The following is a 23,243-nucleotide window of genomic DNA, read 5'->3' on the forward strand; positions in this document are numbered from 1 at the left end:
TGAAATTGAAAGGGATTTATTCATTCAGATTTGTTTTTTGTTAATGATCTACACAAAATGCTCCATAATGTCAAGGTTGAAATGTAATTCTACCAATGTTTACAAAAGAATATAATTTCAATAACTTGAAATATATTATTTGCATAAATATTCACTCCCTTTGTTTTGGCAAACCTAAATTAGTTCAGGATAAATTGTGGCTTAAATTATTACACATTTTTGGACTTATAAATTAATTATATATACCCATTGATTAATGTAGAATGCTTCATGAGCTTAGTTCGATGTTTGTAAATTATGTAAATGTAAACAAACACTGTATAGCCTCAAAACAAACACTGTATAGCCTCAAAACAAACACTGTATAGCCTCAAAACAAATACTGTATAGCCTCAAAACAAACACTGTATAGCCTCAAAACAAACACTGTATAGCCTCAAAACAAACACTGTATAGCCTCAAAACAAACACTGTATAGCCTCAAAACACGTGCTACAACTATCATTTTGAAATCATGGAAGGTCATTCCGAGAGAGAGAGAAAGACCGAGAGAGAGAGAGAGAGAGAGAGAGAGAGAGAGTGTTGGGTCATTAACACAGTTTAATATGGGCAGCAGGTAACCTAGAGGTTAAGAGTGTTGGGTCAGTAACACAGTTTAATATGAGCAGCAGGTAACCTAGAGGTTAGGAGTGTTGGGTCAGTAACACAGTTTAATATGGGCAGCAGGTAACCTAGAGGTTAGGAGTGTTGGGTCAGTAACACAGTTTAATATGGGCAGCAGGTAACCTAGAGGTTAGGAGTGTTGGGTCATTAACACAGTTTAACATGGGCAGCAGGTAACCTAGAGGTTAGGAGTGTTGGGTCAGTAACACAGTTTAATATGGGCAGCAGGTAACCTAGCGGTTAAGAGCGTTGGGCCAGTTGACATTTTAGGGATGTTTTTCTAGAATGTCAACAACGTGTTAGGGTCATGTTATCATCATGGCTAAGGTATCCTCTCAGGTAATATGGCTATAGTAGTATTCTTCTTCTTGTATTCTCAATTGAATCAACCACAAAATCAGAACCCCTAGAGGTGAGACTGATACTCCCCTTTATGACATCATCAAAGAGCGACGGTGTAATTCCACTGGCTAAGCTTCAGTTAAAATGAACGCATCAACAGAGAACACTTCAACACACACACACACCTCAGTGCAGGAGCCAGAGCTGGTCAGTCACAAGTGTATGTGCTGAACTGTCCTGTAGGGTGTTGTTGATAAAACATTAGCTACATGTAAACTCAGTCTCAGCTGAGTGACAGCAGCACAGCCAACAGGATGCAGAGAAAAGTCCCAGCGGGGCAGGACGCCACGTTACTATTGGCTCTCTTGACCCCACTGGGCGGGCCAACTGATGTCATGGGGACACACTTGTTCCTCCTGCGAGGGGGGGCGGAGGGGTTGTTTTTATTCCCTCCAGGGGTGTAGTCCTCCTCCTCCCTCAGTACCTGCACCTCGTTCTGACCCCCCTTGCGACCCCGGGTACAGTTCCTGTGACTCCCCTTGGGCGGCCTGGGAAGGGGTAAGGGTAGGGGCGAAGGTGACGGGTCCCTGTTGTTCTGGTCCCTGTGTGGGAGGTGTGGGTGCTGGTGGTGGTTATGGCGGTGCTTGTGGTTCCTGTGATGGAGTCGACAGTCCTCCTCTTTCGTCTGGGACTCCCCCAGCCCGGCCTCTCCGCCTACGACACCACCTCCCCGGGCTTCTCCTGCTGAACAGCTGGGTAAGTCCTCTTTCCTCAAGCCCTTCAGGTCCCGGCCCTGGAGCTCAGGAGGGGAGACGCACTCTAGCACCGACGTAGAGCCCCGGAACCTCCGCAGCCACACCCACAGTGGCAGAGCCTGGATAACGATGATAATACATTTTAATCATTTAATAATAGACAATCAATTTAATTTAATAATGCATGCCTTTAAAAACACCCAAGGACAGATTACATTAAAGTACAATAAGATAAATACTAATAAATAAATACGAATAAATAATAATAATGATAATAAATAATAATAAATAAATACTAATAAATAATAAGATAAATAAATACATAATAATAATAAATACTAATAAATAAATAATAATAAATAATAATAAATAAATGCACAAATAACAATAATAATAATAATAAAAATAAATAAAAATAAATAAATAATAATAATAATAATAATAATAATAATAAATAATAATAATAAAAATACATAAATAATAATAATAATAATAAATAATAATAATAATAAAAATACATAAATAATAATAATAATAATAAATAATAATAATAATAATAATAAATAATAATAATAATAATAATAAATACATAAATAATAAATAATAATAATAATAAATAATAATAATAATAATAATAAATAAATACATAAATAATAATGATAATAATAAATACTAATACATAATAAGATAAATAAATAAATAATAATAGTAAATAAATAATAAATAATAATACATAAATAATAATAAATAGTCATATAAATAAATAAATCATAATAAATAATAACAATAATAAATACTAATAAATAAGATAAATAAATAAATACAATTTGATTTGATTTGATTTGAAAAATACAAAATGAAAAAAAAGACAAAAAAAATAAATCAAAATGAAACAAGCACAAAAAGGGGAGATGGTCAGAATATGAGTCTATAGTGAAAGTATCTTGGCTAGCTGAAAAAGCAAGTTGTGTGTTTTGGAATCCACCTTGCAGTCACACTCCCAGGGGTTGTTGTTGAGTCTGAGGTACTCCAGGGAAGACAGCAGAGCCAGGCTGGCCCCAGACAGCTCAGTCAGAGAGTTGTTGAACAGGTAGAGGGTGGTGAGGCGACTCAGGTCGTGGAACGCCAGACGGTGGACCCACTGCATTAGATCAGAAACCATTGATGCTAAATGCCATATTAATGTCCTCAACTATTCTATATTATTCAATAGACCAGCAATAGACCAGTAATAGACCAGCAATAGACCAGCAATAGACCAGCAATAGACCAGCAATAGACCAGCAATAGACCAGCAATAGACCAGCAATAGACCAGCAATAGACCAGTAATAGACCAGTAATAGACCAGTAATAGACCAGCAATAGACCAGCAATAGACCAGCAATAGACCAGCAATAGACCAGTAATAGACCAGTAATACACCAGCAATAGACCAGTAATAGACCAGCAATAGACCAGCAATAGACCAGTAATAGACCAGTAATAGACCAGTAATAGACCAGCAATAGACCAGCAATAGACCAGTAATAGACCAGTAATAGACCAGTAATAGACCAGCAATAGACCAGCAATAGACCAGCAATAGACCAGCAATAGACCAGTAATAGACCAGTAATACACCAGCAATAGACCAGTAATAGACAGTAATACACCAGTAATAGACAGCAGGCAAAAAAATCCCTGGTGATGAAGTACAATGAATATTTCAACATTTATCCAAGTAAAAGACTGAATTGGGGAGGGGTGAAAAAGTTCTTGGCTCTGGTGGTCTTGACTTTGGGGTGTCTGGTGGGCTGGCTGGTTGTACTGACTTTGGGGTGTCTGGAGGTCCTGACTTTGGGGCTGTCTGGAGGTCCTGACTTTGGGGCTGTCTGGGGGTCCTGACTTTGGGGCTGTCTGGAGGTCCTGACTTTGGGGCTGTCTGGAGGTCCTGACTTTGGGGCTGTCTGGGGGTCCTGACTTTGGGGCTGACTGGAGGGCCTGACTTTGGTGTGTCTGGTAGTCCTGACTTTGGTGTGTCTGGTAGTCCTGACTTTGGGGCTGTCTGGAGGTCCTGACTTTGGGGCTGTCTGGAGGGCCTGACTTTGGTGTGTCTGGTAGTCCTGACGTTGGGGCTGACTGGAGGTCCTGACTTTGGGGCTGTCTGGAGGTCCTGACTTTGAGTCTGTCTGGAGGTCCTGACTTTGGGGTTGTCTGGAGGTCCTGACTTTGGTGTGTCTGGTGGGCTGGCTGGCCTAGCTCTAATTCTGCAGACTCTAGTACACAGCTTCAGTGTTTAAAAAAAAAAAGAAAAAAAAAAAGAAAGACTTCGGAGTGTCTGTACCTGTAGCCGGTTCTGGTGTAGTAAGAGGCGGTCCAGGACTCCCAGTCCCCTGAATGTGTTCTGGTGGAGGGACCAGAGCTTGTTGCCATGGAGGAAGAGGTGGGTGAGGTTCAGCAGGTCCACAAACAGATCATCTTCCAGGAACTCCAACTGGTTGTTCTGTGGAGGGATGAGGAGGAGGGATGGGAGAAGTAGGGAGAGAAATACAGATGTAGTATCTTAATTTGATCACTCTGTTGTCATGAAAATCAAAAAGTACCCTAGTAGAAACATACATTCCCTGAAACCTCACAGCCGATCTAAACTAATTTAGCAGTTGAATGTTTTTTTAATTATATATGTATATATAATCAAATCCTCCTTATGCAGGATAAATTTTCTCCCGTGGAGAAACTGGTCAAATTAAGATCTGTTTACAGTGCCTTCGGAAAGTATTCAGACCCCTTGACTCTTTCCACATTTTGTTACGTTACAGCCTTATTCTAAAATAGATTAAGAAAAAATCAATCCTCAGCAATCTACACACAATACCCCATAATGACATCACAATACCCCATAATGACATCACAAAATCCCATAATGACATCACAATACCCCATAATGACGTCACAATATCCCATAAAGACAAAGTGGGGAACAAGGGGTTTTAGAATAACAGAAAAAAAGAAGTAAAAAAACAAAATCTTATTTACCATTTGCTATGAGACTCGAAATCGAGCTCAGGCGCATCCTTTTTCCATTGATCATCCTTAAGATGTTTCTACAACTTGATTGGAGTCCACTTCTGGTAAATTCAATTGATTGGACATGATTTGGAAAGGCACACACCTGTCTATATAACGTCCCACAGTTGACAGTGCATGTCAGAGCAAAAACCAAGCCGCGAGGTCGAAGGAATTGTCCGTAGAGCTCAGAGACAGGATTGTATCGAGGCACAGATGTGGGGAAGGATACCAAAACATTACTGCATTATCCAAGAACGCCGTGGCCTCCACCGTGGCCTCCACCGCGGCCTCCACTGCGGCCTGTAGCAACAAAGACTCTTCCTAGAGATGGCCACCCGGCAAAACTGAGCAATCGGGGGAGAAGAGGCCTGGTCAGGGAGGTGACCAAGAACCTAATGGTCAATCTGACAGAGTTATAGAGTTCCTCTGAGGAGATGGGAGAACCTACCAGAAGGACAACCATCTGTGCAGCACTCCACCAATCAGGCATTTATGGTAAAATGGCCAGATGGAAGCCACTCCTCAGTAATGACAGCCCGCTTTGGAGTTTGCCAAAAGGCACCTAAAGACTCTCAGACCATGAGCAACAAGATTATCTGGAGCACCGTCGACAACTACTGTGATTATTATTATTTGACCATGCTGGTCATTTATGAACATTTGAACATCTTGGCCATGTTCTGTTATAATCTCCACCCGGCACAGCCAGAAGAGGACTGGCCACCCTTCATAGCCTGGTTCCTCTCTAGGTTTCTTCCTAGGTTTCTGGCCTTTCTAGGGAGTTTTTCCTAGCCACCGTGCTTCTACACCTGCATTGCTTGCTGTTTGGGGCTTTAGGCTGAGTTTCTGTACAGCACTTTGAGATATCAGCTGATGTATGAAGGGCTATATAAGTAAATTTGATTGGATTTGATTGGATGAAACCAAGATTGAAGTCTTTGGTCTGAATGCGAAAGTCACGTCTGGAGGAAACCTGGCACCATCCCTATGATGAAGGATGTTTTTCAGCAGCAGACGGAACTGGGAGACTAGTCAGGATCGAGGCAAAGATGAACAGAGCAAAGTACAGAGAGATCCTTGATGAAAACTTGCTCCAGAGTGCTCAGGACCTCAGACTGGGGCGAAGGTTCCCCTTCCAACAGGACAACGACACAAAGCACACAACCAAGACAACACAGACCCAGCCCCGGACCCAATTGAACATCTCTGAGACATGAAAATAGCTGTGCTGCAACGAAACTCCCCATCCAACCTGACAGAGCTTGAGAAGATCTGCAGAGAAGAATGGGAGGACCTCCCCAAATACAGGTGTGCTAAGCTTCTAGCGTCAAACCCGGGAAGACTCGAGGCTGTAATCGCTGCCAAAGGTGCTTCAACAAAGTACTGAGTAAAGGGTCTGTATACTTATGTAAATGTCATATTTCAGTTTTTATTTTTATTTGCAAAAAAAAATGTAAAAATCTATTTTTGCTTTGTCATTATGATATATTGTGTTTAGATTGATGAGGGGGAAAAAACGATTTAATCAATTTTAGAACAAGACTGTAACCTGACAAAATGTGAAAAAAGTCAATGGGTCTGAATACTTCCTGAAGGCACTGAGATAAATATAGAAAGTAGGTTCTCATTATAGCCATGATGTGCGTAACTAGTTTGGTGGCTTATTTCTGCTTTACCAAATGAGGAGAGTTACAAACTTCACACGCCAGTCAGAGTTATACTTAAACTTTATTTTTAATAATAATAAGAGCTTTGCAATAGCCTTTTGACTTTCAATGATGCGCTATCTCTAATGAACAATTGAAAAGTAACAACAGAAAAGTACAAAGATCATTTATAGCCAAGATACACCCCTCTCAACTTACATGACGAACAACAGATACATAGAATGGGTCACAAGGTTAAGATTTGTATGAAAGATAGCTATAAAACATAGAGAGTTACTGCTGTGTCAACAGGTCTCATTGTAAAAGACCAGTGTCTGGCCCCCTCCTACTCCAAACTGGGACCCGTCTCACCCTTGTACGGCATAGCACAAAAACATTACCTCATGTTATCTGGAATGCTCTTTAGGCTTTATTACCCAAAGACATCGTAAATCTCCTCCGTCTCATAGAGGCCCATCCTCAGTGGAACACACACACACAATAGTTAACAGAACACTATATTCTGTCGAATAAAACAACCATTATAATGCAATACAAGCATTATACAATAATCTTGCAATTTGCCACCACACTAGCTATCTAATATAGCTAAGATTTTCTATTTTATTCCTCTACCTGCAGATAGAGGTACTGCAGGCTGCTGAGCCCCTCGAAGATCCCCGGCGGCAGGCTGAGCAGCCCACAGTGGTAGAGGTGCAGGGCGTGCAGGCGGCCTAGGCCCTGGAAGGTGTCTGAAGCCAGGGCCCTCAGGTGACGGTTGTCCCCCAAATCCAGCTCCTCCAGGCGGGCAAAGCCGTGAAAAGTGGAGGCCTGGATGTAAGAGATGTTGTTGGAGTAGAGCCACAGCATGACCGTGGTGGGACTGAAGTGGCCTCGCAGCAGACGCTGAATCTTGTTGTTCTGGAAGAATGGAGAGAAACAAAGGATGAGAACGCTGCTTAGGGTCTGGATGTGGCTCTTTGGATGTGGTCTGGATGTGGCTCTTTGGATGTGGTCTGGATGTGGCTCTTTGGAAACCGGATGGCAACATTGACGGACGGCAACATTAGAAATTATAATTAGACAAACCTATTCCAAAAGAAGAAGTCCAAGACACTTTTTTTTTTTTAGTACAAATGCTTTTTAATTTCCTAGACTACACATGGTTGAGTAGTCAACTGGTTCTTACCTGCAGGAAGACCCTCTCGCTCTGGGCTGGGATCTCCTCTGGGACAGACAGAAAGTTGTGTGCCTGACAGGATACGGTGCTGGGAGAGGTGTAGCAGATACAGTCCCTGGGACAGGGGGAGGAGAGGTCCAGGCCGCACAGGACGAGGAGCAGCTCTACACCTCCAGAACCTGACAGACGAAAGAGGAAGTTAGTTGTGGACACACAGCACCAGACCAGCAACACAACTTCAGAGAGGAGAGACATCTTTTGGAAAACTTTTATTGGCACTACTACTGTCAAGTCAGCTGGTACCAAAATGAAAGACAGGGGGCAGAGAGGAGGGGAACAGGGCAGAGAGGAGGGGAACATGGCAGAGAGGAGGGGAACAGGGCAGAGAGGAGGGGGAGAGGAGGGGAACATGGCAGAGAGGAGGGGAACATGGCAGAGAGGAGGGGAACATGGCAGAGAGGAGGGGAACATGGCAGAGAGGAGGGAACATGGCAGAGAGGAGGGGAACATGGCAGAGAGGAGGGGAACATGGGAGAGAGGAGGGGAACATGGCAGAGAGGAGGGGAACATGGCAGAGAGGAGGGGAACATGGCAGAGAGGAGGGGAACATGGCAGAGAGGAGGGGAACATGGCAGAGGGTAGGAATAGAGGAACGGAACAACAGAGCGAGAAAGAGAGGTAGCACAGAGAAAGAGAAAGCATAGAGAGAGGAGAGGAAAGAGAGAGAGCGAGAGAGAGACTATAGAGTGAGGAGAGAAAAGAGAGAGAGAGAGAGAGAGAGAAACTATAGAGAGAGGAGAGGAAAGAGAGAGAGAGAGAGAGAGAGACTATAGAGAGGAGAGAGAGAGAGAGACTATAGAGAGGAGAGGAGAGAGAGAGAGAGAGAGAGAGAGAGAGAGAGAGACTATAGAGAGAGACTATAGAGAGAGGAGAGAGAGAGCGAGAGAGAGACTATAGAGAGAGGAGAGGAAAGAGAGAGAGAGAGAGAGAGAGAGAGAGAGAGAGACTATGGAGAGGAGAGGAGAGAGAGACAGAATGAATAGTATTGTGTGCTGATTGATGAGGGGGAACAAACATTTGAATCCATATTAGAATAAGGCTGTAACGTAACAAAATGTGGAAAAAGTCAAGGGGTCTGAATACTTCCTGAATGCACTGTGTGTGTAACATTACACAGTAAATACTTCCTGAATGCACTGTGTGTGTAACATTACACAGTAAATACTTCCTGAATGCACTGCGTGTGTAACATTACACAGTAAAAATGGCGGAGTAAATCAAGTCTATTTGAAGAAAATGTTAACATTTCTCAGTCCAAAAAAGATTAAAACGTAAACAAATACATTTTTTTGACTCAATTGAAATGTTACTCTGCATCATTGCGTTTCACTCTGTTCAGTATTTCCATGTTTAAATAACTATGTCACTTTTTTTTATTTGACTCTCTCTCTCTCCCTCTCTCTCTCTCTCTCTCTCTCTCTATATCTCTCTCTTGCTTTCGCTCTCTCCGCCTGTCTGTCTGTCTGTCTGTCTCTCTCTCTCTCTCTCTCTCTCTCTCTCTCTCTCTGTCTCTCTCTCTCTCTCTCTCTCTCTTTGTTCAGTATCGTAGAGAGTAATATTTACTCCTACAAGTGTCATTACGAATTCACTCTGACTCATAATACTAAATAAATTGAGTCGGATCAGGGCAAACAAAGAGACATTATATTACTACCATAAATCAGTCAACACAAAAAAAAATATTGCAATAAGAGGATATGTTTATTACATGAGATGCCAAAAAAACAGCTCAAACGGTTCCTGCATTTGTGCACAATCTTTGAAATAAAATATAGCAGTGGGGACAGTGCGAATTGAAAGCCACACCCCCCTTGTCGGAGAATTTATAAATTGCTCTGATATTGTTTACAACGTAATGAAATCACACTAAGCAACACGGGATCACAAACCAACTGGAATCATCACGACAACCATATGACATCTGTATGTCGATATGCTTTGTAAATAGAAGAGATGTTCAACCACCAACAACACGGGGTCCCTTTCCGGTCCGTACAACTTCGCACGGCACGGACATGTTGAAAGACTCAGTGTGTCTAAAGCAACCGGCAGTACGTTGTCATCTTTTACAAGAATACACTGGAATTCCGTGAAATATTGGCATCTCACAACAAACTATAAGACGAACGGTACAGTGCCTTGCGAAAGTATTCGGCCCCCTTGAACTTTGTGACCTTTTGCCACAATTCAGGCTTCAAACATAAAGATATAAAACTGTATTTTTTTGTGAAGAATCAGCAACAAGTGGGACACAATCATGAAGTGGAACGACATTTATTGGATTTATTGGACATTTATTCAAACTTCCCTCCACGATGTCATGCACGATATCAATTGAAACATTCTCACTTGTATGAAAGTACTGTAATTGTCATGCTGATATAAATGATTTGGGAGACAGACGCAGGAATGCGTAACAGGGTTTTTTATTACGCCCAAAATTACGGCGTGCCGTGTAAAGGCATGGGGACGAAAACCAAACAAACACGTAACGAAAACACAAGGTTGAAACCCAAACAACAGGGCGAGGAGCACCTCAAATAAATCCACACGTGCACAATGACGTGCACAATGATTAACACACGGGACGAGACCCGTAATCATCTGCGCAATCCACACGGGCACGAAAGCCCTAAACACACAGCACAGGTACTCACACGCAACAACAAGACATAGTAACAATAATCGACCCCATTCCACTTTGGAGAGGCATTTTGTAAAGTAAATGGCACCCAATGTATGTATGCATGCCACGCTTCGAACCAAGGGGGATAGCGGTTTCAAAGTCGTCGTACAAGAGTTGAATTCATATTGTACGAGTCTCTTCTGAGAATAGAGCCCGAGTCTCTTATGAGAATAGAGCACGAGTCTCTTCTGAGAATAGAGCACGAGTCTCCTGAGAATAGAGCACGAGTCTCCTGAGAATAGAGCACGAGTCTCTTCTGAGAATAGAGCACGAGTCTCTTCTGAGAATAGAGCACGAGTCTCTTCTGAGAATAGAGCACGAGTCTCTTCTGAGAATAGAGCACGAGTCTCTCCTGAGAATAGAGCACGAGTCTCTTCTGAGAATAGAGCACGAGTCTCTTCTGAGAATAGAGCACGAGTCTCCTGAGAATAGAGCACGAGTCTCTTCTGAGAATAGAGCACGAGTCTCTTATGAGAATAGAGCACGAGTCTCTTCTGAGAATAGAGCACAAGTCTCTTCTGAGAATAGAGCACGAGTCTCTTCTGAGAATAGAGCACAAGTCTCTTCTGAGAATAGAGCACGAGTCTCTTCTGAGAATAGAGCACGAGTCTCTTCTGAGAATAGAGCACGAGTCTCTTCTGAGAATAGAGCACGAGTCTCTTCTGAGAATAGAGCACGAGTCTCTTCTGAGAATAGAGCACAAGTCTCTTCTGAGAATAGAGCACGAGTCTCCTGAGAATAGAGCACGAGTCTCTTCTGAGAATAGAGCACGAGTCTCTTCTGAGAATAGAGCACGAGTCTCTTCTGAGAATAGAGCACGAGTCTCTTCTGAGAATAGAGAATGTTTCTTAACGATCCATCACGCAGGTCGAAGTAGACTTTCTTTGGGACCATCCACAGGCTGCCACATTTAATTTACGTGTGCATTTTTGTAAATAGACTCTAAACGTCAACAAAAATGGGTATGTTCATGAATGTTTCTGTAACAATAACCTGGTCATACGTTCCAGTGATTTCTTTGCATCGCATGTCAAATCTTGCGCCAAGAACATTTTCAACTGGATCTAGAGTTCCCTCTTCTCTCTGAGAAATATTTCAACCTTTTAGTTTCAGAATTCAATACACTGAAAGGATTTTCTATTTGCCCAAAACACTGGATCTATCTATATCATTGTTGCCAGTTTCCTGTAAAGACAGACACTTCTTCACTGACTGTTTAGCTTAACTGTGGATCATCATCAACTCTCTCTTCCATGGAACTAACTAAAGCCTTTACTGTTGTTCCACCAGCTCCTGCTGCTTTGAGTTGAGCACAATTATCCACAACACTCGTATTATATAGATCTGAATCACAATTATCCACAACACTCTTATTATATAGATCTGAATCACAATTATCCACAACACTCTTATTATATAGAGCTGAATCACAATTATCCACAATACTCGTATTATACAGAGCTGAATCACAATGTGAGCTTAGTGCTGGCACATCACCAAAACTATTAGCAGCGGTAGAAGGGCCTTCACCATCATTAACAGAAACTGCTTCGGTAGGCTCTTCATGTGCCTTGTTATGATGCTTTCAGATACATGTGAAGAACCAAACGGAGAGAATTCCCCTGGACAAAAGAACGTGGGTTAAATTCAGCTGTTTTTTTAGATGGCTATTTGCCTGGCGGCATTTTGTAAATAAAACACAAACATTTCTGTTTCTCAAACAGATCTGTTTAATGTGCCGTTCTGTCCCTCAACTCTGCTACCCCGGGATTCGCCTCAGTTGTGTAAACGTCAGTGTCGTAGATTGTCGTTTGTAGAAAAAGTGTTCAAGTTTGACAGACTGGATGAGGTACCAAAGACAAAGCTCATCAAAACAGCCCAGTGAGCCAGATGGCTTGCAAGGTACCCTCATGTTCGTCAGTCAAGATGAAGTATGTGTGAATGCTCGTTCTCTGGGTCCCCACGACATGCTGATAGGGCTGTTGATGTAGCGTGATGCCACCCAGATGCTGGTTCTTGCCATCCATATGCTGCTGGCTGCTGATGCCTGTCTATAAGACAATAATGTACAGTCAGAACATCTACTATTAATTCTCACAACATCTACTATAAGTCTCACGGGCCAGACAGTAGTGATGCTAATATGTATTACAGTGTTGTACTGCCTCAGCTGTAGTAGTTTAACTAGTAAGAGGTATTATAGAATGTCCTGAATCATCTAACAAAAATAACAACAGACACAGACCCTGGGACACCAGACATATACCCCAGGACAACAGACACAGACCCTAGTACAACAGACACAGACCCTGGTACAACAGGCACAGACCCTGATACAGCAGGCACAGACCCGGGGACAACAGACACAGACCCGGGGACAACAGACACACACCCTAGTACAACAGGCACAGACCCTAGTATAACAGACACAGGCCCTAGGACAACGGAAACAGACCCTAGGACAACAGACACAAACCCTAGTACAACAGACACAGACCCTAGGAAAACAGACACAGACCCAAGTACAACAGACACAGACCCTAGTACAACAGACACAGACCCTAGTACAACAGGCACAGACCCTGATACAGCAGGCACAGACCCGGGGACAACAGACACAGACCCGGGGACAACAGACACACACCCTAGTACAACAGGCACAGACCCTAGTATAACAGACACAGGCCCTAGGACAACAGAAACAGACCCTAGGACAACAGACACAAACCCTAGTACAACAGACACAGACCCTAGGAAAACAGACACAGACCCAAGTACAACAGACACAGACCCTAGTACAACAGACACAGACCCTAGTACAACAGACACAGACCCTAGTACAACAGACACAAACCCTAGTACAACAGACACAAACCCTAGTACAACAGACACAGACCGTAGTACAACAGACACAGACCCTAGTACAACAGACACAGACCCTAGGACAACAGACAAAAACCCTAGTACAACAGACACAGGCCCTAGTACAACAGACACAGACCCTAGTACAACAGACACAGACCCTAGTACATCAGACACAGACCCTAGTACAACAGACACAGACCCTAGGACAACAGACACAGACCCTAGTACAACAGACACAGACCCTAGTACAACAGACACAGACCCTAGTACAACAGACACAGACCCTAATACAACAGACACAGACCCTAGTACAACAGACACAGACCCTAATACAACAGACACAGACCCGAATACAACAGACACAGACCCTAGTACAACAGACAAACCCTAGTACAACAGACACAAACCCTAGTACAACAGACACAAACCCTAGTACAACAGACACAGACCCTAATACAACAGACACAGACCCGAATACAACAGACACAAACCCTAGTACAACAGACACAAACCCTAGTACAACAGACACAAACCCTAGTACAACAGACACAAACCCTAGTACAACAGACACAGACCCTAGGACAACAGACACATACCCTAGTACAACAGACACAGACCCTAGTACAACAGACACAGACCCTAGGACAACAGACACAGACCCTAGTACAACAGACACAGACCCTAGGACAACAGACACAGACCCTAGGAAAACAGACACAGACCCTAGGACAACAGACACAAACCCTAGTACAACAGACACAAACCCTAGTACAACAGACACAAACCCTAGTACAACAGACACAGACTCTCGGACACAATGTTTCTTTCTCAAACTATTTTGTATCGATTCCTATCAAAATCCCATTTGATAATAAGACTCAGATGTCCTTCTCCTAATTCATTGTTCTCCAGTAGCCAAGGTTGGACAAAATTGAGAAAAATCTCAGTAGTAGCCAGTCATTCTCCTGGAGCGCATTGGTTTCAGTCTCTGCTCCAACACCTGGCCATATCACTGAAGCTGTACATTAGGATCGTTGATAAGATACATACATACTAAGTAACTCTCTGGGCCAACCCAACATCACAAAGACGCAACCTCGGGAAGATGAATACCATTTTTATATTATAGAAAGACAATCATAGCAACGTAATGAAAGGCTCACTTAGGCTGCACTTAATCAAAATCAAATGTTTATTACAAAAGGTAATACAGAAGGTGTAGAGCTTACCGTGAGATGCTTACTTACAAGCCCTTAACCAACAATGCAGTATTAATCAAATATAATTAAGATAATATTGACTAAATTAACTAAAGTACTTTTTTTTTTGTAAAGAATAATGGAACACAATAAAATAACAATGTGGAGGCTATATACAGGGTGTTACGGTACAGAGTCAATGTGGAGGCTATATACAGGGTATTACGGTACAGAGTCAGTGTGGAGGCTATATACAGGGGGTACCGGTACAGAGTCAGTGTGGAGACTATATACAGGGGGTACCGGTACAGAGTCAATGTGGAGGCTGTATACAGGGGGTACCAGTCCAGAGTCAATGTGGAGGCTATATACAGGGGGTACCGGTACAGAGTCAATGTGGAGGCTATATACAGGGGGTACCGGTACAGAGTCAATGTGGAGACTATATACAGGGGGTACCGGTACAGAGTCAATGTGGAGGCTATATACAGGGGGTACCGGTACAGAGTCAATGTGGAGGCTATATACAGGGGGTACCGGTACAGAGTCAATGTGGAGGCTATATACAGGGGGTACCGGTACAGAGTCAATGTGGAGGCTATATACAGGGGGTACCGGTACAGAGTCAATGTGGAGGCTATATACAGGGGGTACCAGTACAGAGTCAATGTGGAGGCTATATACAGGGGGTACCGGTACAGAGTCAATGTGGAGGCTATATACAGGGGGTACCGGTACAGAGTCAATGTGGAGGCTATATACAGGGGGTACCGGTACAGAGTCAATGTGGAGGCTCTATACAGGGTGTTACGGTACAGAGTCAATGTGGAGGCTATATACAGGGGGTACCGGTACAGAGTCAATGTGGAGGCTATATACAGGGGGTACCGGTACAGAGTCAATGTGCGGGGTACAGGTTCGTCAAGTGTCACGCCCTGGCCTTAGTTATCTTTGTTTTCTTTATTATTTTGGTTAGGTCAGGGTGTGACATGGGGGATTTATGTGTTTTTGCCCTGGTCTAGGGGGTTTTGTATGTTTATGGGGCTGTACCTTTCTAGGTAGTTCTGTATGTCTACGGTTGCCCAGATTGGTTCTCAATTAGAGGCAGCTGTCTGTCGTTGTCTCTGATTGGGAACCATATTTAGACAGCCATATTCTTTGGCTGTTTTGTGGGTGGTTGTCTTCTGTCATTGCACCAGATAGGACTGTTTCAGGTTTCACTTCTGTTGTTTTGTATTTTTGTTGTTTTCTCGTTTATCGTCGATATTAAAGATGTTGAACACTAACCACGCTCCATTTTGGTCCTCCTCTCCTTCCCAGGAAGAAAACCGTTACATCGAGATAATTTGTACATGTAGGTAGGGGTAAAGTCACTATTCATAGATAATAAACAGCGAGTAGCAGTAGTGTGAAAACAACGGGTGGGGGTAATACTAATCCTATGGCTTGTGGGTAGAAACGGTTAATTAAGTAGCCTTTTGGACTGAGACTTGGCGCTCCGGTACCGCTCGCCGAGAACAGTCTATGATTTGGGTGACTGGAGTCTTTGACATTTTTTTTAGGGGGGGGGGGGGGGGGGATTTTCATCTGACGATCTTCATCTGCTCTCCTCTTTCTGTTAGGACTTTGTGTCATGGTAACAGAGTCTGATGAACATCCACAGTGTTAACAGAATCTGCTAATAACATGAATAAATTAACGTTCTCAACAATGCTACAGGGATAATATAACCAAACTGCATTGTGTGTCTTTAGAGTTGATTGGTTCGTCATACACTACAACCCCATTTAGAATGCTATAAACGTCAGGTCCAAATAGTCTGTCGTAGAAATCATTAACCTCTGGCCCCGGTGCACAACTGAGCAAGAGTTTTATTTTATTTTTCATGTCGTTGTGTGTGTGTGTGTCTGTTTGTCACACACACACTCAAAGGCGCCCACACACACAAGCAAACACAAATACAGAAAATTGTACTTCAACACATTCAAACACCACTATCCTGCAGGTTATCCTCTAAAGGTAGAAAAGCAATGTTTCCTCCAACTGAACCCCCCCAGTACTACATGGTGTAACCCCCCCCCCCCCCCCCCCCAGTACTACATGGTGTAACCCCCCCCCCCCAGTACTACATGGTGTAACCCCCCCCCCCCCAGTACTACATGGTGTAACCCCCCCAGTACTACATGGTGTAACCCCCCCCCCAGTACTACATGGTGTAACCCCCCCCCAGTACTACATGGTGTAACCCCCCCCCAGTACTACATGGTGTAACCCCCCCCCCCCAGTACTACATGGTGTAACCCCCCCCCCAGTACTACATGGTGTAACCCCCCCCCCAGTACTACATGGTGTAACCCCCCCAGTACTACATGGTGTAACCCCCCCCAGTACTACATGGTGTAACCCCCCCCCAGTACTACATGGTGTAACCCCCCCCCCCAGTACTACATGGTGTAACCCCCCCCCCAGTACTACATGGTGTAACCCCCCCCCCCCCCCCAGTACTACATGGTGTAACCCCCCCCCCAGTACTACATGGTGTAACCCCCCCCCCCAGTACTACATGGTGTAACCCCCCCCCCCCCCCCAGTACTACATGGTGTAACCCCCCCAGTACTACATGGTGTAACCCCCCCCCCCCCAGTACTACATGGTGTAACCCCCCCCCCCCCCAGTACTACATGGTGTAACCCCCCCAGTACCTCATGGTGTAACCCCCCCCCAGTACTACATGGTGTAACCCCCCCCCCCAGTACTACATGGTGTAACCCCCCCCCCCAGTACTACATGGTGTAACCCCCCCAGTACTACATGGTGTAACCCCCCCCCCCCCAGTACTACATGGTGTAACCCCCCCCCCCCCCCAGTACTACATGGTGTAACCCCCCCAGTACTACATGGTGTAACCCCCCCCCCCCCCAGTACTACATGGTGTAACCTCCCCAGTACTACATGGTGTAACCCCCCCCCCAGTACTACATGGTGTAACCTCCCCCCCCAGTACTACATGGTGTAACCCCCCCCCCCCCCCCCCAGTAGTACATGGTGTAACCTCCCCCCCAGTACTACATGGTGTACCCCCCCCCCCCCCCCCCCCCCCAGTACTACATGGTGTAACCTCCCCCCCAGTACTACATGGTGTAACCCCCCCCCCCCCCAGTACTACATGGTGTAACCCCCCCCCCAGTACTACATGGTGTAGAAATGAGAGAAGGACATGAGGGATGTATCGATAAACTCCTTTCTAGGGAGTTTTTCCTAGCCACCGTGCTTCTACACCTGCATTGCTTGCTGTTTGGGGTTTTAGGCTGGGTTTCTGTACAGCACTTTGAGAAATCAGCTGATGTACGAAGGGCTATATAAATACATTTGATTTGATTTGATCGATGAAGAAACAAGAGACAGAGGGGGAGATGGTGGAGGAGTGGAGAGATGGAGATGTGTGGAGGAGTGGAGAGATGGAGATGTGTGGAGGAGTGGAGAGATGGAGATGTGTGGAGGAGTGGAGAGATGGAGATGTGTGGAGGAGTGGAGAGATGGAGATGGTGGAGGAGTGGAGAGATGGAGATGTGTGGAGGAGTGGAGAGATGGAGATGTGCGGAGGAGTGGAGAGATGGAGATGTGCGGAGGTTAGGAGGAGTTCTGGAAAGAAAGAAGAGAGGATAGAGAGAAATAAAACATGTGGGATGAAGAGGGAGATAAATGTTTTTATTTATTTTACCTTTATTTAACTAGGCAAGTCAGTTAAGAACAAATTCTTATTTTCAATGACGGCCTAGGAACAGTGGGTTAACTGCCTAGTTCTACCTGCCGCCCCATAGAACATGATGGATATAGAGAGAGAGAAATAAAACACGAGGGATATAGAGAGATGAAGAGAGATAAATAAAACACGAGGGATAAAGAGAGATGAAGAGAGAGAGAAATAAAACACGAGGGATGAAGAGAGAGAGAAATAAAACACGAGGGATGAAGAGAGAGAGAAATAAAACACGAGGGATGAAGAGAGAGAAATAAAACACGAGGGATGAAGAGAGAGAAATAAAACACGAGGGATGAAGAGAGAGAGAAATAAAACACGAGGGATGAAGAGAGAGAGAAATAAAACACGAGGGATGAAGAGAGAGAGAAATAAAACACGAGGGATGAAGAGAGAGAGAAATAAAACACGAGGGATGAAGAGAGAGAAATAAAACACGAGGGATGAAGAGAGAGAGAAATAAAACACGAGGGATGAAGAGAGAGAGGGAACTGAAGCAAACGGCAAGGTACTGTACTGTAAGATGAGGAGAGAAGAACAGTGCATCTGTGTGTGTGTGCGCCTGCGTGCGTGCCTGCTTACGTGTGTGTGTGTGTGTGTGTGTGTGTGTGTGTGTGTGTGTGTGTGTGTGACAGTTCCTGAGATGAAGCGTGTTGTAGAGGCCTCAGTGATTGACCCTTCAATCAACATCAGCCTCAGTAACACATGACATATTGACTACAACCCATCATCTCTTATTCATCCATCCTCTCACCGTGCCTCTCCTCTCTTCCATTCCTTCTCCTCTCACTGTCTCTCCTCTCATCCATCCTCTCTCCTCTCCTATCATCCATCCTCTCTCTCACTGTGTCTCTCCTATCATCCATCCTCTCTCCTCTCATCCATCCTCTCTCCTCTCACCATGCCTCTCCTCTCATCCATCCTCTCCTCTCAATGTCTCTCCTCTCATCCATCCTCTTTCCTCTCACTGTGTCTCTCCTCTCACCATGTCTCTCCTCTCATCCATCCTCGCACTGTGTGCCGGGATCTACTAGATTTGATCGCATATAATATAGTCCACTAGATTTGATATGCCTAGCAACACATATAACAGAGATCCACTAGATTTGATGTGCCTAGCAACACAAATAACAGAGATCCACTAGATTTGATGTGCCTAGCAACACATATAACAGAGATCCACTAGATTTGATGTGCCTAGCAACACATATAACAGAGATCCACTAGATTTGATGTGCCTAACAACACATATAATAGGCTAGATACGGAGACAGAGAAGATGCCCGTTACAGGTTCACAATGGTGGATGTAGGGGTATGCGGCCGAGAGAGCTATGGCGGAGTTTTTCAAGAGAGTTATTTTGGGTCCAAACTGCTGCAGAAAACCCTGGATTCACCACTGCCAAGCTGACCTGCCAGGTTCCACAACGTCAAGTGCATTTTGATCATGGGAGATGCAGCTTTCGGGTTGGCTTGCGTCAAATCCGTCAATGGATATGATTGGTCATATAAAAACCTTAGGACCCAAATGCATAATGAGTGCTCTAACTCCCCCCTGTGGTGGTCTGGAGCAATGAAGCTGTGACACTGGGTACCTCTTAACTCAGTGTGGTGGTTTGGAGCCGTGATGCTGGGTACCTCTACCTCCCTCTGGTGGTGGTCTGGAGCCGTGACGCTGGGTACCTCTACCTCCCCCTGGTGGTGGTCTGGAGCAATGAAGCGGTGACGCTGGGTACCTCTTAACTCCCCCTGGTGGTGGTCTGGAGCCGTGACGCTGGGTACCTCTACCTGGGTACCTCTACCTGAGTACCTCTACCTGGGTACCTCTACCTCCCCCTGGTGGTAACACTGGGTACCTCTAACTGGGTACCTCTACCTCCCCCTGGTGGTAACACTGGGTACCTCTAACTAACTCTAAGCAACTTTATAAAAAGAAGAAACTGTATGTTAATAATGGAATCAATTTCACTTTTTCAGTTTCTAACTTCCCTTCTTACTGCACATGTACCTCTATATAAAACACCAGGGATGAAGGTAGTCTAGTGGTTAGAGTGTAGAGGAGGCAGGTAGTCTAGTGGTTAGAGTGTAGGGGGGCAGGTAGTCTAGTGGTTAGAGTGTAGGGACGGCAGGTAGCCTAGTGGTTAGAGTGTAGAGGAGGCAGGTAGCCTAGTGGTTAGAGTGTAGGGGAGGCAGGTAGCCTAGTGGTTAGAGTGTAGAGGAGGCAGGTAGCCTAGTGGTTAGACTGTAGGGGCGGCAGGTAGCCTAGTTGTTAGAGTGTAGGGGAGTTCAGGTAGCCTAGTGGTTAGAGTGAAGGGGTGGCAGGTAGCCTAGTAGCCTAGTGGTTAGACCGTTGGGCCAGTAACTGAAAGGTTGCTAGATCAAATCCCCGGGCTGACATGGTAAAAATCTGTCGTTCTGTCAGGCAGTTAACCCACTGTTCCTAGGCCATCATTGGAAATAAGACATTTGTTCGTATTAACTGACTTTTTTAAAATTAAGGTTCAATTAAAAAAAAAACTAAAACTACAAAAATTCTACCTCAGGTGATCAATACCTTGAGAATTCTTTAATATTAGACATCACGCACCAGCTGTTATTGACAAATAGACACACCTCTCCGCCCCTCGTCTTACCAGACATGGTTGCCCTGTCCTACCGATGTACGGAAAACCCAGCCAGTTCTATATTATCCGTGTCGTCGTTCAACTACGACTCAGTGAAACATAAGATATTACGTTTTTTAAGGTTCCAAAAGGATCGTCTTAGATCATCCAGTTTATTTTCACCCAGCCCTCCGTCCTCCACCTCCGTCTTTTCTTCACGCTGATGACGGGGATTTGGGCCTGGTCTTAACAAAGCAGTACATCCTTCAGACTCGTTACAGAAAAAAAATCTTAATCCAGTACGAGGTGAGTAATCGCTGTTCTAACATCCAAGAAGCTCGTTTTGATCTTAAGAGACGGTAGCAGCAACATTAAGTACAAAATAAAGTTACAAACAATGCAAAAAAAAAAAAAAAAAAAAAAGAGAGAAAAAAATTGCTTGTTGTTGCTTCTTTTTTTAATTGTTTGCCATTCTCGGGGTACATGGAACTACCTCGTTGTTGGACAGTCAGAGAATGCATTTGGCATCGTGGCTTCAACGATGAGGATTCTTGATGGAGACTCGGACTCAAGTTTTTTTGTGAGCACTGTGAAAGCAGTATAGTTTTAATATGTTAACCTCTTGAAGCTAGGGGGCACTATTTTTATGTTTGGAAAAATGACGTTCCCAAAGTAAACGGCCTATTTCTCAGGACCAGATGCTAGAATATGCATATAATTGACATATTAGGATAGAAACACTCTAAAGTTTCCAAAACGGTAAAAATATTGTATGTGAGTATAACAGAACTGATATTGCAGGCGAAACCCTGAGAAAAATCAAACCAGGAAGTGGCTTCTATTTTGAAAACTCCATGTTCCATAGCCTCCCATTGCTCCATTTAAAGGGATATCAACCACATTCCTTTTCCTATCGCTTCCTCAAGGTGTCAACAGTCTTCAGACATAGTTTCAGGCTTTTATTTTGAAAAATGAGCCAGAACGATAATATCACGTCAAGTGGTCACATGAGTTTTGCTCGTGCAACAGAGTTTGGATAGGTATTGCTTTTCCCTCTCCTACTGTGAAAGACATTTGCGGTTGATATATTATCAATTATATATTTTAAAAACAACCTGACGATTTATTATAAAAAACTTTTGACATGTTTCTGTTACGGATATTATTTGGAATTTGTCGTGACCGCTCTTTTCTGTGGATTTCTGAACATAATGCGTCAAACAAACGGAGGTATTTTGGACCTAAAAATTATCTTTATGGAACAAAAGGAACATTTGTTGTGTAACTGGGAGTCTTGTGAGAGAAAACATCTGAAGATCATCAAAGGTAAACGATTAATCTGATTACTTTTCTGATTTTCGTGACCAAGCTTCCTGATGCTAAGTGTACATGATGTTATGCTATGCTATCGATAAACTTAAACAAACGCTTGGATTGCTTTGGCTGTAAAGCATCATTTCAAAATCTGAGACGACAGGTGGATTAACAAAAGGCTAAGCTGTGTTTTCCTATATTACACTTGTGATTTCATGAATATGAATATTTTTAGTAATATTATTTGACTGAGGCGCTATGCTATTCAGCAGTTGCTGATGACAATTATCCCGCTTAAGGGATGGGTAGCGTCAAGAATTAATACAACAAAACCTGATTCCTCAGTGTGCAGTAATTTAAATTAGATTGTACTACACCGCAAGTAGAAGAAGGCCTATAAAATATTTGGCTCACAGCTCTTCAACCTGATTCCTCGGACGTCTCAGTGTGCAGTAATTTAAATTAGATGGTACTGCTCTTCTCTACGTGGTCAGCACTTAATGTTCAAAAAGAATGCCCGGAAACACCTTGACATGTAGAAATGCCAACAGAGCTTTTTTTATTTGCACACAAATAAACCTTTATTCTTTTGAAAGTAAACCACAACATTCTGAGACATGTAAACCACAAAACAGGTTCAAATAGAAAGTGTCAAGATGAAAAATATTTATGAGCAGAAATAAATATTTTGGGAACTAAAAACAGTGTCTTATGAAGAGACACGTGAATAACAAAAAAGTGGAATTAAATGAAGGTGTCTCGTGCCTGACTCCTGAGATGTCTGAAAAACAACACAACAAGTCGTTCATTTCACTGGGGTCCCAGTCGTTCCGGCTTGTCCTCTTCTTGAAGTCATGCATGAACTCATGCAGCTGGTGACCGAATTCCTCCTGGAGTTTTGGCAAGTGTTCATCCATGAAAATCAGCTATAGCTACCAGGACACTGTGGAGAGGAGGAGAAGAAGAAGGGGGGACATTAGGAGTGTTTGGAGGACAGTGTACATGGTGAGGAGAAGAGGGGGGACATTAGGAGTGTCTGGAGAACAGTGTACATGGTGAGGAGAAGAGGGAAAGGACAACAGAAGAGAGGAAAGGGGATCAGAGTGAAGTGTGAAATGATT

At 43.8% G+C, this 23,243-nt stretch overlaps 1 protein-coding gene across 2 annotated transcripts in view; it reads right to left on the reverse strand.

The window, feature by feature from the left end:
- Positions 1–397: 397 nt before the first annotated feature.
- LOC110492805 (reticulon-4 receptor-like 1) overlaps positions 398–23,243 on the reverse strand; it is a 158,611-nt gene continuing 135,765 nt past the window's right edge. Inside the window, exons 2-6 of one of the 2 annotated variants that reach the window (XM_036989492.1) lie at positions 7,646–7,815; positions 7,093–7,377; positions 4,086–4,244; positions 2,746–2,901; positions 398–1,879 (exon numbers count right to left, since the gene is read on the reverse strand). In XM_036989492.1, coding sequence (XP_036845387.1) covers positions 1,289–1,879; positions 2,746–2,901; positions 4,086–4,244; positions 7,093–7,377; positions 7,646–7,815 — 1,361 coding nt within the window. In that variant the 3' untranslated portion in view covers positions 398–1,288. Of the gene's footprint in view, positions 1,880–2,745; positions 2,902–4,085; positions 4,245–7,092; positions 7,378–7,645; positions 7,816–22,655; positions 23,066–23,243 lie in introns of those variants that run through there. The other variant, XR_005053548.1, reaches the window with a different exon arrangement.

The sequence above is a fragment of the Oncorhynchus mykiss genome, chromosome 10, assembly GCF_013265735.2.
Source record: "Oncorhynchus mykiss isolate Arlee chromosome 10, USDA_OmykA_1.1, whole genome shotgun sequence".
Classification (NCBI taxonomy): Eukaryota; Metazoa; Chordata; class Actinopteri; order Salmoniformes; family Salmonidae; genus Oncorhynchus; species Oncorhynchus mykiss.